The sequence below is a fragment of the Paramormyrops kingsleyae genome, chromosome 4 (assembly GCF_048594095.1).
Source record: "Paramormyrops kingsleyae isolate MSU_618 chromosome 4, PKINGS_0.4, whole genome shotgun sequence".
Classification (NCBI taxonomy): domain Eukaryota; kingdom Metazoa; phylum Chordata; class Actinopteri; order Osteoglossiformes; family Mormyridae; genus Paramormyrops; species Paramormyrops kingsleyae.
Genome location: NC_132800.1, coordinates 41,967,818 through 41,984,256, shown reverse-complemented (window position 1 = coordinate 41,984,256; position 16,439 = coordinate 41,967,818). Strand labels below are relative to the sequence as shown.

Sequence of the window (16,439 nt, the reverse complement as noted above, 5' to 3'; positions counted from 1 at the left end):
TCACGGTGCGCATGGTCACGCTGGTTCCAGCGTCTCGCAAAGGGGCGGAGCCACCCCTCCGTGATGATGAGGCATGACATCCTACTCTCGCGTGTTTTGGAAACAGCATGGCTGCCTTGGTGGTTCGGTGGCGCGGCTGGTCTGCAGTCAGACGAAAGGTCGCTTTGTTTTTGGCTCAGTCGTCCGGAGGTCAGCGTGTGTTTTGTGTTCTTAACAGTATCACTGTACCTGCATGGTGTTAAAATGTTACTGTAGTGACTGAGTCTATGGCTCAGGCCTTCGCAGCTGCACTGTGGCAAGCGCCTCTCCCAGTGTGGCGTATTATGCATTTATATTATTAAACGAGCAAAAGTTCCTATGCGCAGACATTATGCATGTTATTGGTGATGTAATGTAATTTTGAAAAGATAAATGTACGCTGGCTCAGGGCGGCGTGGCGCCTTTACAGATTAGGATGTATTGCACACACAGGGGTATTACACGCAGCTTTGATTTTTCTTGTACGTGAAGTTGACCTTACCCCAGAATTACTGCTTGGTTACTTAAAAACGGATTAATAACAGGTTATACCTAACCACGTTCCTTGAGTGATATTAGCATTGCTGTTCAGTTATTGTTCTTAGTGCGGCCAGTCTTAATGATTGCACTTCTAAAGAACTGTTTAAATATTCACCTGTCCAGCCGCATTCATTTATTTAGCAGACAATTTTGTCCAAAGCGAGGTACATGGGAGGCCTAATGGTTAGAGAAGTGTGCTTGTGATTGGGAGATTGCTGCTTCGAATCCCCGACCAGCGAGGTACCACTGAGGTACCCTGCGAAAGGTACCGTCCCCAAGCACTGCTCCCCAGGTGCTAAAATAATAGTTGCCCACTGCAACGTCACAAATGGGGTTAAATGCAGGGGGTGTGTTTTGTTGTGTGCTGTGGTGTCAACAATGACATTCTCTTTCACTTAAGTTAATGGAGCAACTGAATTCAGGGGCTGTGTCTTTCAAGGCTGCAATCGAAGTTTGAATGCGTCACAGTGACACAAAGCTGTCCCATTTCGTAGACCCCTTCGAATGCAGCCTAGAAATTCATCCTTTTCTTGCACCAATGAAATCTCTGTGCTGATCCTGGCATTTGAACCAGCAACCTCTGATTAGAGGCACACATTGTCCCTAGAGCTTCATGGAAGAATGCAAACCATTCAGAAGGGTACAGTGCTTATTTCCTTACACAGACAAACTCATCTTCCTGACTGGACAAAATGGAACGCTTTGTTAATTTAAGAAACAATTTTTTGCTGAAATGTTGGCACACGTGCGCTTTGATTTATAGTGATATTTACAACAAATCATTTGATTTAATTTTGTTTTCTTGGTTTTTACAAATTCTATTTTGCATCTGAATGAAAGGAATCAGGTGCAAATCCTCCATACAGTATGTGAGCCGACCAGACCTGCCCAAGCTGGCCTATCAGAAGGTGAAAGGGAAGAGCCCAGGCGTGGTCTTCCTCCCTGGCTTTGCCTCCACCATGGCAGGACAGAAGGCTGAAGCTCTGCAGGAGTTCTGTAGGTCCTTGGGCCACTCCTACCTGAGGTGGGTCTCAGCTGAAGAGATGAATAAATTAACTTCAGTTTTACTGCAAGATTTGATGATTTAGCTGCTTGTCATACATTAAGTAATTAAATTCTATATTCTGCAGTTTAGAAGCATTAATTTATTTATAGGCACTGATGAGAAAACGGCTCATTTGTGTGAAAATGTAACTCCTTGATGTTGTCATGTACTGACGTTGGATGTGCTATTTGGTGTGCGGTCGATCCAGTATCACTGGAGACGACGCGGATGGCCTTTTTTGGTCTTTTTGCACCTCTATTCTGCTGTATCGTGTGTTTTAGACAACCAAGCAATGTTATTGGCAGTGAGGAACGAACGATTATTTGTACTTTGTTACTGTACTTAAGTACATTTTTACGTATCTGTACTTTACTTAAGTAAAAATAATAATGCATACTTTTTATTTTACTCCATTACATTTTGCGGCAATTATCTGTACTTTCTACTCCACTACATTTCTACAATTTATGCCGTTAGTCGTTACATTTTATGAACACAATTTCCTCAAAATCTTGCATGAAAAAATAGTTAGCCTATTGCGTTCTGGTGTTGTCTGCCATTTCCTACCAATCAGGTGGCTTCATTAGCTCCAATGATGGCAGAGCGCGCGTCAGTTAGCAGCACGAGCTGGTAGACTGGCTTGATTTCAAGAAGACGAGACATTCAACATGGACCCAGAGCCAATACACATATACTGTTTAGTTGCTTGTAATTATTACGAGCAATGACATCGGTAGAGGCGTAAGTCAGTACATCTACTATTCTTTTACAAAATGGCACACCCCAAACGTTGAGACAAACCATTGTGTGAGTACTTTTACTTAAAAAAATACTTTAAAGTAAACTTAAAAGTAAGTACTTAGTACTTTCACTTAAGTAAGATTGTTGATGTAGCACTTCTACTTTTACTTGAGTACATATTTTGCAGGATATTTGTACTTTTACTTAAGTACTAAGCTTCAGTACTTCCTCCACCACTGAACATAGGGCAGTATTGTCACCAAGATGTGTGGCGTCATGCAGGTTTGATTACACTGGCTGTGGAACATCAGAGAGCCAATGGACGGAGTGTACACTGGGTACCTGGAAGAAGGACGTGCTGTTTGTGTTGGACGAGCTTGTAGAGGGACCACAGGTGAAAAGAGCCTTTCCACTGTTATTTCAAATGTCACAGAGATATATATCTTTAGGGATGAAAAATCCATTCAATATAAAAACAATCATGTTTCATCTGCCTGGACTCAATCTGTTCGGGGAAGACTTTTGTATTTGAGTTTTATAGTCAGATTTATCTGCCAGAAAAATTATGGTATTTCCTGGAATCCCCTTGCTTGCTGAGTATGTGTTGAAATGTAAAGCTTGTTTCTGAACTAGGCCTGTCACGATAATTATGTTTGCCACTGGAAAAAAACTAGAGATGCACCGATCCAGACCTATTTGACGGATCAGGTATCGGCCATGCATGACCGATCCACGTCCTATACTTATTTAGTTTTTGGCAATCACTAAAAAGACATCTCCTATTTCGTGTTAAATCTATTTGTACAATCATTCGCAGGACAACTCTCATTTTACATGTGTTTTTTGTGGTATTCAAATTGAACACTAACGCTGCCCCTCAGTTTTTTGAGAAGGGTCTGGCTGCAGACCTCCACCAGGAGGATCTCCACTAGAGGGACGGAAACACGTGACCTCCACAAGCGAATCCGGACATGACGTTATGCAAACATGCCATGGAGGTGGTACCAGATATCACATAATCGTCACACACAGCCCGGACTTTAACTCAACCGAACAGAAATCAAGTCTTTTAAAGTATATACTTATTATTTTGGTGATCGATTGAAATTATATTATTAACATTGGAAACGGACGTTAATAATTTATTTTAATTCTACAAGAAGGGAAGTTAATAGCATATGTTAATTTTATTATTTAGATAACCATGTTATTACATGGTCTCACTTTAATATACTGAGCCCCCGAAGTCCCATAAGGTGACTTTTTAAAAATTGTGTGCGCACAAATTATTTTCTTGTGCTCGCAAGTTATTCTGTGCGCACAAGATAATTTACTGTGTGTTTGAGGCCGAGAGTAATATGAAAACTATGTCTACCAAAATTATGTCTCAGCGTCTAAACAAATCGAACTGGAGAGGCATTCATTTACAGTCAACAAGTAACACCATGAACTCATTTTCCATTTTTTTTTAATGCTGCAAACTGTTTCTTTGGCATTAAGGCTGAATTATACAGTCCGTGTGTATGGTCGCGACAGAGGTGAAGCGACATGAATTCATGCGACATGACAATACTTCGGTCATTATCGGTAATCATAATAATACACTATGATAAACAGGTACAGTAAATACAATAAATAGGTGTCAGTAATATAAAAAAATCTTAGTTGAACTCAGTGAGGTGAACAAACCGATTAAAGTAGCAAACATAATCTGTCACCAAGTTTCCCTAACATTTCTTGTCATTACTGACTCCTGTTTATTGTATTTATTGTACCTGTTTATACCTGTTTTATTATTGACTACCGATTAATGAAAGAAAAAAGTATTGTTCATGACACTTCACCTCTGTCGCGACCATTCACACAAACTGTATACCTCAGCCTTAATGTCAAAGTAGTGCGCGGCAGTGTTGTATTTACTCCTTCCAGTAATATTAATTACAAGGCTGTTGTATCTTATTGTACCCTAATGCCAGGTCTAGCAAACGTAGTATGGCATGCTGAAATAAACCTCTTACAACATGACAGCTATATGCAGCTAACCTGTTCCTTCCAAATACAGTTCAGAACTCCGGATCGAATCCTAAAAAGTTCGAGTTGTGATAGAATTTTCCCCATAAGAAATAATGGAAAACCAATTAATTGGTTCCCAGCCCCAAAAAATTACACCTAAATATGTTTTTCTTTAGCATTTAAACACAAAAACCGGATAAAACAAGAAGAACATATACTTTACTAAACACATCTGCACATTTATCAAAACAGTAATTTGTAAAGTAAGAAAATAATGTGTCCCGCTCCTTCTGTGTGCCACGCCCCCTCGTTAGCCCCGTGTGGAATCCCCGTGTGATCAGCTGTCTCTGGTTGTTGTCATTAGTCCTCTGTATTTCGCCCGCTTTTCAGTTTTTTCCTCCAGTCCGGTCATTGTATTGTCCGTCTCCGTTTTGCCTGCCTTACCTGTAATTAAACCCCGTATTCCCAGATACCCTAACATCTGCGCCTTTGTCTCCGTTCCGTCCCCGCTCGGCACAACAATATTATTATAATTAAACGTATTAACGGTTTATTATTAATATTAAAATAATTAATAAGAAATCTTTATTTTAAATGTATTTTTTTATATAATAATAATTACTGTTACTGTCTATCATTGTCTAACAGTATTTTTATTGTCTAAATATATGTATTCAAATAACACAATAAAAAAAATAATCACTCTGTGGGACTTAAGGGGGGTGGCATGGTGGTGCAGTGGTTAGCACTGTTGCCTCGCACCTCTGGGACCTGGGTTCGAGTCTCCGCCTGGGTCACATGTGTGTGGAGTTTGCATGTTCTCCTCGTGTCGTTGTGGGGTTTCCTCCGGGTACGCCGGTTTCCCCCCACAGCCCAAAGACATGCTGAGGCTAATTGGCGCTACTAAATTGCCCTTAGGTGTGCATGTGTGAGTAAATGGTGTGTGAGTGTGCCCTGCGATGGGCTGGCCCCCCATCCAGGGTTGTTCCCTGCCTCGTGCCCGTTGCTTACGGGATAGGCACCGGACCCCCCGCGACCCAGTAGGATAAGCGGGTTGGACAATGGATGGATGAATGGATGGGACTTAAGGGACTTTTGATATGAAAAATATCAAACTTCTTAACTTCAAAGGAAACAAAGTGCAATTAACAGACCTTTAAAGCATGACATGAGACATGACATAAAATGTCCCAATAGCTCATTCAACCACACAAGTAACCTTGTGGAGGTTTTACCAATACCTCTACAGTTGCTTGTATTAAAGTTTTGCCAGAGTTTTAAAAGTTTTTAGCCTAAATATTAATGTATCCATTTGCATATTGGGTTGGAAAAGTAACAGCTTTATTATTATATAAACATATAAATATATAATATGAACAATTGCATAAATAACTAGACACATTTCCGCAAAAAGGACCCCAGCCTCAGCATGTCTGCGAGTCCTTGAGCAAGACCCTTAACCCCCAGCTCCCTGGGCGCCGCTACAGGTGGCTGCCCTTCGCGGACAGCATGGAAGAGCAAGTTGAGGGAGGCGTAAAAAGAATTTTCCCATGAGGGACAATAAAGGATTGATTATAAAAATTGTAGGAGGAGCGTCTAGAAAAAGTGAGTGGAATAAAATATAAGAATAAATTAAGAAACCACCAAACACAACTGACTCAGTCTACTCTGAACTATTTTTATTACAATGATATGATTATTAAAACAAAGTTATTAAAAAAATTTACTTTAAATAAAGGCTATAGTGATGGGCACTGCGGCTCATCTCTAAGGCAATAAAAACATAGCGTTGATCCGGAGGTGCTGATTATCAACACAGTTTTTAAGAAAGTGTTCCATATCTTCTTTGTACTGAAACAAAAAGAAAGGGATTGATGTTATCCAGATCGATCATTCTGTTTTAGTTTGTCAAGAGCTTTCTGGCAGTCCAGGTGTTGCCATCATCCAGAACCGGCTGTGAATTAGCATCCCATATAGATATGTGCATCCAAAATAGTTTAATTAATAAGAATAATTGTCATGTACAGTAATAATTACTTCATTACAGCACATGTAACATTTGTAACAGAGCTGCCTAGTGCACCAAAGCTAAACAGATTAGTTTTTTTCTTTTTCAGTAGACACAGTCAGTCTAAGCTTAAGTAACCAATTTAAAGCTAAATTAAATTTACAAACGAAGTGGAACAGTACTAGGGCTGCATGAACACTCTCGCACTGACAAATCCAGGCTGTGCGTGGAGATCATGTGATATCTGGTACTGCCTCCATGGCATAAGTTTGCACAACATCATGTCTGGACTCAGGTGGCACAGGAGGTAGTGCTGTCGTTCGGCAACTGGAAGGTTGTCGGTTCGAGCCCTGGTTCCTCCTGACTCCATCAAAGTGTCCTTGAGCAAGACACTGAACCCCAAATTGCTCCCGGTGTGCAGGTTGGCACCTTGCATGGCAGCCTCCGCCACTGGTGTGTGAATGTGAGTGTGGATGGGTGAATGTGAGGCATAAATTGTAAAGCGCTTTGAGTACTCGTAGGAGTAGAAAAGCACTATATAAATGCAGTCCATTTACCATTTACTTGTGGAGGTCACGTGTTTCCATCCCTGTAGTGGAGATCCTCCTAGAGAGGTCTGCAGCCAGATGTTCTTTGTTTTTTTGCTACTCAGTGACTTCCACCTGCTGTGACGTCATGCGCATACCCTTCGCAGTACGAGGAGCGTAAGATAAGATGTGATGATCTGGGAGTATTTTATGCTTTTAACAGAAACTAGTAGCACAGCGATTTGCAGTCTTTGTAAAATAAAGTTTTGAGAGGTGGGAATAGTGTTTAATGGACAATCCCACTTAAAGCGCACGCAACTGTGAGACAAAAAAAAGCAATTTATGATTTGGGAGTCACTAACTTGGACTGTTTTGCGAACTCACTGCAGCTTGTGATACAAGAGGGGCTGCCGTCGCAACAAAATGTAACTGAGCTGACACCAATTGGTGAAAAATTGTGTTAAAATTTGAAGCATTCGCCACTTGTGCATGCTTTGAAAATATTTATATTGAACTGCAAATGCCTCAAAAACGCTTAAAACAAGACATACAAACGAAGTGGAACAGTACTAGGGCTGCATGATTTATCGATTTCAAATCGAAATCACAATTTGAAACAACGCAATTAGCAAGTCACAAAAATCGCGATTTAGGATATACATTACACAGCACGTCGGACCCAGGGTTTAAAACTGCTGTGAGAATAGTTTTACAAATTCATGCTCCCTGTGTGACAGTCATTCTCACCAATCACAAGCGCCGTGCTTCTCGCGTGCCAGTCATGCTCACCAATCAGAAGTGGCCCAAGAAGGCGTATAGGCCCACAAACAGCAAACATGTGAAACCCAGGGAAAATGTTACATTCGCGGTGTGGAAAAATACTGATTCCGCTACTGAGCTATAAGTGAATTGCCTTCCTATTTCATAGTCTGACATTTGTTTCAGAAAAGTCCTGTCATCAATAGAACTGGCGAGCTCCTTTTAAACACCAGCTGCAATATACACTCACCTAAAGGATTATTAGGAACACCTGTTCAATTTCTCATTAATGTAATTATCTCTTTCAATTATATTCATTATGTCTTAAAGTAATTATGACGATGCTATTTTTTCTTTTTTTTTTATCAGACATCTAATTTTTTTAGGTTTTATTCACCTGACATGTTTCGACGTTCGCTGTCGTCTTCCTCAGAGTGTTACCGGATGTTATCGGTAGCTCATAAGTTATCAGCTGATGTTCACGAAGGCGTGACCTTCCCGTCTGGATTGACGGATCGGTCACGCCTTCAGCTGTCTGTTCGTCCCCTGTAGGATGTCACTCCAGGTGTGCGAGAGCATGTATGCTCCCTCATCCCGGTTGATGGTCCTCGGGCTTCATTTCCGGATCTCCATGGCCTCCCTGATCCAGCGCTGATGTTTGTTGTCTTCTGTGTCTTATATTGGGGAGACAGGGAGGAGCTTCTCTACAAGGAAGAGCGAACATAAGAAGGAGTGTGAAAAGGAGACAGCAATAAGACAAACCCGGACCATAAAAGAAAAGGCACAACAGGAAAATTACAAATCAGCCATAACAGATCATTGCAAAAGGGAGAACCACATCATGGACTGGGGGAATGCCAAAGTCATCCGCACAGAAGACAACAAACATCAGCGCTGGATCAGGGAGGCCATGGAGATCCGGAAACGAAGCCCGAGGACCATCAACCGGGATGAGGGAGCATACATGCTCTCGCACACCTGGAGTGACATCCTACAGGGGACGAACAGACAGCTGAAGGCGTGACCGATCCGTCAATCCAGACGGGAAGGTCACGCCTTCGTGAACATCAGCTGATAACTTATGAGCTACCGATAACATCCGGTAACACTCTGAGGAAGACGACAGCGAACGTCGAAACATGTCAGGTGAATAAAACCTAAAAAAATTAGATGTCTGATAAAAAAAAAAAGAAAAAATAGCATCGTCAATGTAATTATCTAATCAACCAATCACATGGCAGTTGCTTCAATGCATTTAGGGGTGTGGTCCTGGTCAAGACAATCTCCTGAACTCCAAACTGAATGTCAGAATGGGAAAGAAAGGTGATATAAGCAATTTTGAGCGTGGCATGGTTGTTGGTGCCAGACGGGCCAGTCTGAGTATTTCACAATCTGCTCAGTTACTGGGATTTTCACGCACAACCATTTCTAGGGTTTACAAAGAATGGTGTGCAAAGGGAAAAACATCCAGTATGCGGCAGTCCTGTGGGCGAAAATGCCTTGTTGATGCTAGAGGTCAAAGGAGAATGGGCCGACTGATTCAAGCTGATAGAAGAGCAACTTTGACTGAAATAACCACTCGTTACAACCGAGGTATGCAGCAAAGCATTTGTGAAGCCACAACACGCACAACCTTGAGGCGGATGGGCTACAACAGCAGAAGACCCCACCGGGTACCACTCATCTCCACTACAAATAGGAAAAAGAGAGAATTTGCACGAGCTCACCAAAATTTGACAGTTGAAGACTGGAAAAATGATGAGTCTCAATTTCTGTTGAGACATTCAAATGGTAGGTTCAGAATTTGGCGTAAAAAGAATGAGAACATGGATCCATCATGCCTTGTTACCACTGTGCAGGCTGGTGGTGGTGGTGTAATGGTGTGGGGGATGTTTTCTTGGCACACTTTAGGCCCCTTAGTGCCAATTGGGTATCGTTTAAATGCCACGGCCTACCTGAGCATTGTTTCTGACCATGTCCATCCCTTTATGACCACCATGTACCCATCCTCTGATGGCTACTTCCAGCAGGATAATGCACCATGTCACAAAGCTCGAATCATTTCAAATTGGTTTCTTGAACATGACAATGAGTTCACTGTACTAAAATGGCCCCCACAGTCACCAGATCTCAACCCAATAGAGCATCTTTGGGATGTGGTAGAACGGGAGCTTCGTGCCCTGGATGCGCATCCCACAAATCTCCATCAACTGCAAGATGCTATCCTATCAATATGGGCCAACATTTCTAAAGAATGCTTTCAGCACCTTGTTGAATCAATGCCATGTAGAATTAAGGCAGTTCTGAAGGGGAAAGGGGGTCAAACACCGCATTAGTATGGTGTTCCTAATAATCCTTTAGGTGAGTGTACTTCAGCGTATCATACCTTTGGTTTTTGTTAATAGGCAATAGCATTAGTATACCGGCAACCCATCAAAACATCAATGAGACAGTCAGTAATTCTCAAAGCAGCGGAGTCGATGACCTCCAACAAAGCCGTAAAACCCACAATACAGTCGTGTTTATGTCATGTTTTTGTGCTTATTAAATTTAAGGGTTTCCAAAGATTAATCCCACAACAGGAATAAAATAAAAGTCTTGCTTTAACATAAATACTAAAAGAAAAGATCGCTTTAATCGCTATTACAGTTGGGTATAGGTATGGGATGTGGTCTTATTTAGAAAACATACAAAAAGAGACGCATATAATGTTTAATCATTCGTTTTGTATTGGTCCGAGTAACAAAGCAAAGGAATGATAAGCTGCTTCAGTCGAAAACTGCATTTTACTTCTCGTTTAAAATAAAATGCAGGGTTCGCAACTTTGGTCAGCTGCATGGTGTGAGATTTTCTGTTCTCTGTTGTGCACACACATTTACATGTATATAAGTTTTATTACCTTGTAAATAGTCTGTAGGGTTTGCAAACTGCCGTAACGTTTTTGATGCAGCTAATTTTAAGTTCAGAATGGAATATAGATTTGCCGTATAAAAATAACCGTATACAGTTGTTAAAAAGCGGAAACTTCGACCAACATGAAATTACCAATAAACGACTTCTATTTATTCAACATTTTATAAAATGCATACTACGTTTAAAAATTTCCAGCTTTAAGGTTTCAGGACAGAACAGCCACTCTGTTATGAACATTATGTTTTTTTGAGTGTTATTAGTGTTAACAGCAGCTAACAACAAAATAGCGCAAACAAAAGGGCTGCATACACCGAAGTAGTTCTTGCTTGTTCATTGGCGTGGGAAAAGGCGGTTCTAATGTTATTAGGAGGGTAATAAGCGTTACCTGCAAGATTGCTATTTTTCTTTTTGCTGGAATTGTTTTCATTATTACTTTATTAAACTTGACACATCACATCTTTAAAATCTCATCCTTGCATTAGAATATAGACCAGTTAATACTGATGGTATTAGAATTCAGCAAAGTCCTACAATTTTAGGTCTATCCCTAGAAATAAAGTTAGGAAAACCTAAAGTAAAATATAACAGCTAAATACATTTACATCTTTAAAATAAAAACTAATGAAATCACATGTAAAACTAAAATAGATTTCAAATGAATATAATAATATAAAAACGAAATAAAAAAATCAAAATGATAAAACATTTAGGGCTGTAATGAACATCTGAACTCTCAGGAGTTTGCGAACCATGTTTAAAATTCAGGCATAAATATCCCCCCCCCCCCCCACCCCACCCCAAAATTACGTTCATGAACCCTGCGATCCATCCATCCATCCATTTTCTCCCGCTTATCCGAGGTCGGGTAGCGGGGGGAGCAGTCTCAGCAGGGAAACCCAGACTTCCCACTTCATCCAGCTCCTCTGGGGGAATCCTGAGGTGTTCCCAGTCCAGCCGAGAGACATAGTCCCTCCAGCGTGTCCAGGGCCTCCTCCCAGTGGGACATGCCCGGAACACCTCACCAGGGAGGCGTCCAGGAGGCATCCTAAGCAGATGCCCGAGGCACCTCATCTGACTCCTCTCAATGCGGAGGAGCAGCGGCTCTACTCTGAGTCCCTCCCGAATGACCGAGCTCCTCACCCTATCTCTAAGGGAGAGCCCAGCCACCCTGCGGAGGAAACTCATGTCGGCCGCTTGCACTCGCGATCTCGTTCTTTCGGTCACTACCCACAGCTCGTGACCATAGGTGAGGGTAGGAACGTAGATCGAGTGGTAAATCGAGAGCTTCGCCTTTTGGCTCAGCTCCTTCTTCACCATGACAGACCGATGCAGCGTCCGTATCACTGCGGACGCCGCACTGATCCACCTGTCGACCTCCCGCTCCATCGTCCCCCCACTCGTGAACAAGACCCCGAGATACTTAAAGTCTTCCACTTGGGGAAGGATCCCATCCCCGACCCGGAGAGAGCATTCTACCCTTTTCCGGCTGAGGACCATGGTCTCAGATTTGGAGGTGCTGATTCTCATCCCAGCCGCTTCACACTCGGCTGCAAATTGTCCCAGCAAGAGCTGAAGGTCACTGTCCGATGAGGCCAACAGGAACACATCATCTGCGAAAAGCAGAGACCTAATCCTGAGGTCACCAAACCGGACACCCTCAACGCCCTGGCTGCGCCTAGAAATTCTGTCCGTAAAAGTTATGAACAGAATCGGTGACAAAGGGCAGCCCTGACGGAGTCCAACCCTCACCGGAAACAAGTCCGACTTATTGCCGCCCATGCGGACCAGACTCTGGCACCAGTCATACAGGGACCGAACAGCCCTTAAAAGGAAGCCTGGCACCCCATACTCCCGGAGCACCCCCCACAGGACTCCCCGAGGGACATGGTCGAATGTCTTCTCCAAGTCCACAAAACACATGTAGACTGGTTGGGCAAACTCCCATGAACCCTCCAGAACCTTGCGGAGAATATAGAGCTGGTCCACTGTTCCACGGCCGGGGCGAAAACCACACTGCTCCTCCTGAATCCGAGGTTCGCGGACCCTCCTCTCCAGAACCCCCGAATAGACCTTACCAGGGAGGCTGAGGAGTGTGATCCCCCGATGTCCACGCGATGCTGCAGATGCGTGTTAACCAAGACAGCCCCACAGCATCCAGAGCCTTAAGGAACTCTGGGCCATGTTCCGACCACCTTACGGCCACACCTCCGGTCAGCCGCCTCCACAATGGAGGCGCGGAACATGGCCCATTCGGACTCAATGTCCCCCGCCTCCCCCAGGACATGGGAAAAGTTCTGCCGGAGGTAGGAGTTGAAACTCCTCCTGACAGGGGATTCCGCCAGACGTTCCCAGCAGTAGTGTATGAAACCAAACATAAACATTATGTAGATATCTCTGCAAGTTCATTTAATTTAATGTTAAGTATGTTATCATTAAACCTCGTTTCTTAAACAGATTAATCATGTTTCTGATTAGTTTTATTTAAGAATTTGAATACTATTAAGTAGTTTTATCAAGATTGCTGTTAGATAAATCTTTGTGAATTCTATTGCTATGTTCAGTAATATTTCAACATGCATAATTTGGATGCCTGATGTTTATACTTTTGCACAACAGATATGCTTTTGACCAGCCTTGTTTTGTTTTTCAGCAGCTGTTGTTATAGCTAGCTCTCTTGTTGCAGAACTAATTTGTTGCACAGCTAACTAGTTCCATATATTCTGAATATCACCATCAATTGTTCAAAAACAAAATCAAAAGGCATTTCTACTGTCAGACAAGTGTAATGATATGGAACACATTATTATATGAACTTTAATCACCATACCTTAAATATATTTAATGAAGACTAATGACACTATCTGTATTCCATTATCACAAATTTGTGATAAAATGGTCAGTAACACTGAAAATTACCAGATAATAAGGAGTTAGTTAATACATACAAGTTTAACTATTTATGTGTTACAAACTGGTTTGTGTATCGCTGTATTGTATTGTGATATGGTTCTTCTTGCCCAAGGCCTGGTGATACACAGTCCTAATACAACTGTCGCAAACACATACATGGGAATATAGCGTTGCAGTACAAACATTATTTATTGTTGTTTGTTGCCATCTGGGAGTCTTTATAATCCCGTAGCGAGGAATCATATAAATGCTGGTATTTCCAGACTTTTTCAGTCAACCATTCTCCAAATCTGACTTGCTGTTACTTTTCCCCTAGCCAGTGATTGATTGAGGTTCATTTGTTTCACTGAGCAGTGCCCTCCGCAGAACTGGGTCGGCAGTATATTGCCAGTAAATGAACGACCTAACAGTTCCTAGACCGCTTTGTCAAATGTTTTAATATGTAATACAATTGTGTGGTTTTATTTAGGATATTTACATTTTTTGACATTCCAACTCCAATGTCTGAATATTCTTATGGATTAAAAGTTCATTGCTCTTTTAAAGGATATACTTGCACTATTATGCTATTATATTATCATTATGTCAGTAGTATAAAATTATCTTAATATGACAATAAAATCATTTATTGCAATTATTTCTGGGATAATGTATTGATCAACAGAAGTAGTTATTGTGACAGGCCTATTCTGAACATAGGGGGTAACATGGTACATGAACAGCAATGATACACACCCTCAGAATTTGCTGTGTTGCTCTGCTGCAGATCCTTGTTGGCTCTAGCTTGGGTGGCTGGCTTATGCTTCTGGCAGCCATTGCACGACCTGAGAAGGTCGCCGCCCTGGTGGGCATTGGCACTGCAGTGGACCACTTCGTCACAGCCTTCAAAGCCCTTCCTCTGGAGGTATGTCCTCTACCGCTTGTGACTGTGACCACCTCCTACTCTGTACCATATAGGGGTTTTCTGCATTTGGAAATCCAACGGCACAGTTGTGGGAGTGGGGGTTGGGGGGGAGTTGTGCAAATGTAGCCAAGTGATGGTACTGCTGTTTGTGCCAAAGGTGAAGAAGGAGGCGGAAGAGAAGGGGGAGTGGACACTAGCAACCAAATACAATGAGGAAGGTGTCTACAGAATCAGCATGGACTTCATCCGAGAAGCAGAGAATCACTGCATCCTACAGGGCCCCATCCCGGTGACCTGCCCTGTGCGGCTGCTCCATGGGCTCAAGGACCAGGATGTGCCCTGGCACGTATCCATGCAGGTGGCTGAGCGTGTGCTGAGCACTGATGTGGATGTCATTTTGCGTAAAGAAGGACAGCACCGTCTGTCTGAGAAGGAAGACATCAAGCTGATTGTGTACACAATCGACGACCTCATTGACAAACTTACCACACTGGTGTGAGTACGGCTGCACCGCATAGCTGCCTGCACACTGTGATGGATGCTTCTCTGATCTAGTCCCAGAAACACTTATTCCCATTTACTCTGTGTTGCAAGCACATTAGTATTTGCAAACAAAGCTGCTGTCGTCTTTCAGAATACCTGTCTCCTAAAGGTATTCCCCGGTCAGTAACGAGTCCAGAATGTGCCTTTTAATGTTACTTTTCACCCTGTGTGCCCTGATTCTTTCTTTTATTAAACTCATCTCTCTCATGTATGTTTCCTGAACGTCTGCAGTGCTAGACTCTGCTTACTTAGCAAAGTGTTTCATTTATGGTTGTCTGTCTGTCTGACATTTGCAGATAAGTTTTGTTGTACTTAAGGTTAAGAATAACTTTTCTGGTAAAATATCTGTATAAAGGGGAAAATGTTGCTCTAGATAAAAGTGTGTATGAACGCTGTGAGTGAATTGCCAACACACAGATGTTACAGGTGCACATGGCAGGCAGCACAGAGTGGCTCACTGTGCTTTATCTAAGGATTAAGGAGTGCTTTGAAGGTCCAGATGCTGATCAGGCCATCAAACAGCACCCTGCAAGTTTTCAGAAATGTGATTATTGAGTTTTTCTTACAATGTTGCATGGATGTTTAGAGGAACCAGCAGCGCAGAGCACCATGCGACTTTGGCTTTAGAAGCTTTGGTTGTGGTTTCAGAAGCCCAATACAGACCCTTTTTCCTTAAATGTCTCATCCTTAAATTAGGTGTTAAGTAGAAGTCCTCAAGTAAAGTTCATTAAAGTTGGTTCATTAAAGTTAATACTCCCCAGTGTTTATATCATGGATGTAGTTCATTCCTGTAATACGGCCCCACAGATTGTCTGTGAGACTATCTTTCAGTGGTTGCTGTCTCTGACCTTCCAAACCAAAGCATGCTGGGAAATGTCTACAATCCAGGTAATCATTTGGGTTGCTAATAAAAGTTTACACTTTTTGTTTAATGAATGTTCTCTCTTCTGTATTCAGCTTGGCTCACTGGTCCTGTTCCTTGGTCTGCTGTCAGTGACACTACATTAGTTCTGCATTCAGTGGTCCCATTCTGTGGTCTGCCATCAGTGACACTACATTAGCCTTGTGCTCGCTGGTCCCGTTCAATGGCCTGCCACCAGTGACACTGCATTAGCGCTACACTTGCTGGTCCTGTTCTATGGCCTGCCACCAGTGACACTGCAATAGCGCTACGATTGCTGGTCCCGTTCTATGGCTTGCCATTGCTGCATTAATGCTGTGCTCACTGATCATCTTTCTGTTGTAACTCATCCCACAATCTCTAACCCTCAAGTGCTACTGTGACCTTTTCCAGTTAATCAGTCATTTGCTTCCAATATATCCAGCTGGAAACTGGCTCGCAACAGCAATTTGTTCTAGCACTACATATTAAAACCTAAGGTCTTTTGTAGATTTGTTTAATGGTGAACTATTTCACTTACCTGATATCCAGAAGTACTCATTAATGTCATTCATGTCTTTATAGGACATTGTACTGCTTTGTTTATAAAACAAGCTTGAGGCTAAAAAATTCAATTA

At 42.3% G+C, this 16,439-nt stretch overlaps 1 protein-coding gene across 1 annotated transcript; it reads left to right on the top strand.

The window, feature by feature from the left end:
• The first annotated feature begins 51 nt into the window (after window positions 1-51).
• abhd10b (abhydrolase domain containing 10, depalmitoylase b) lies at window positions 52-15,853 on the top strand. Its single transcript, XM_023804921.2, has 5 exons — window positions 52-189; window positions 1,399-1,582; window positions 2,627-2,738; window positions 14,241-14,378; window positions 14,536-15,853. The coding sequence occupies exons 1-5, from the start codon at window positions 108-110 to the stop codon at window positions 14,875-14,877; spliced, it is 858 nt and encodes a 285-aa protein (XP_023660689.1). The 5' UTR covers window positions 52-107; the 3' UTR covers window positions 14,878-15,853.
• Window positions 15,854-16,439: the final 586 nt, after the last annotated feature.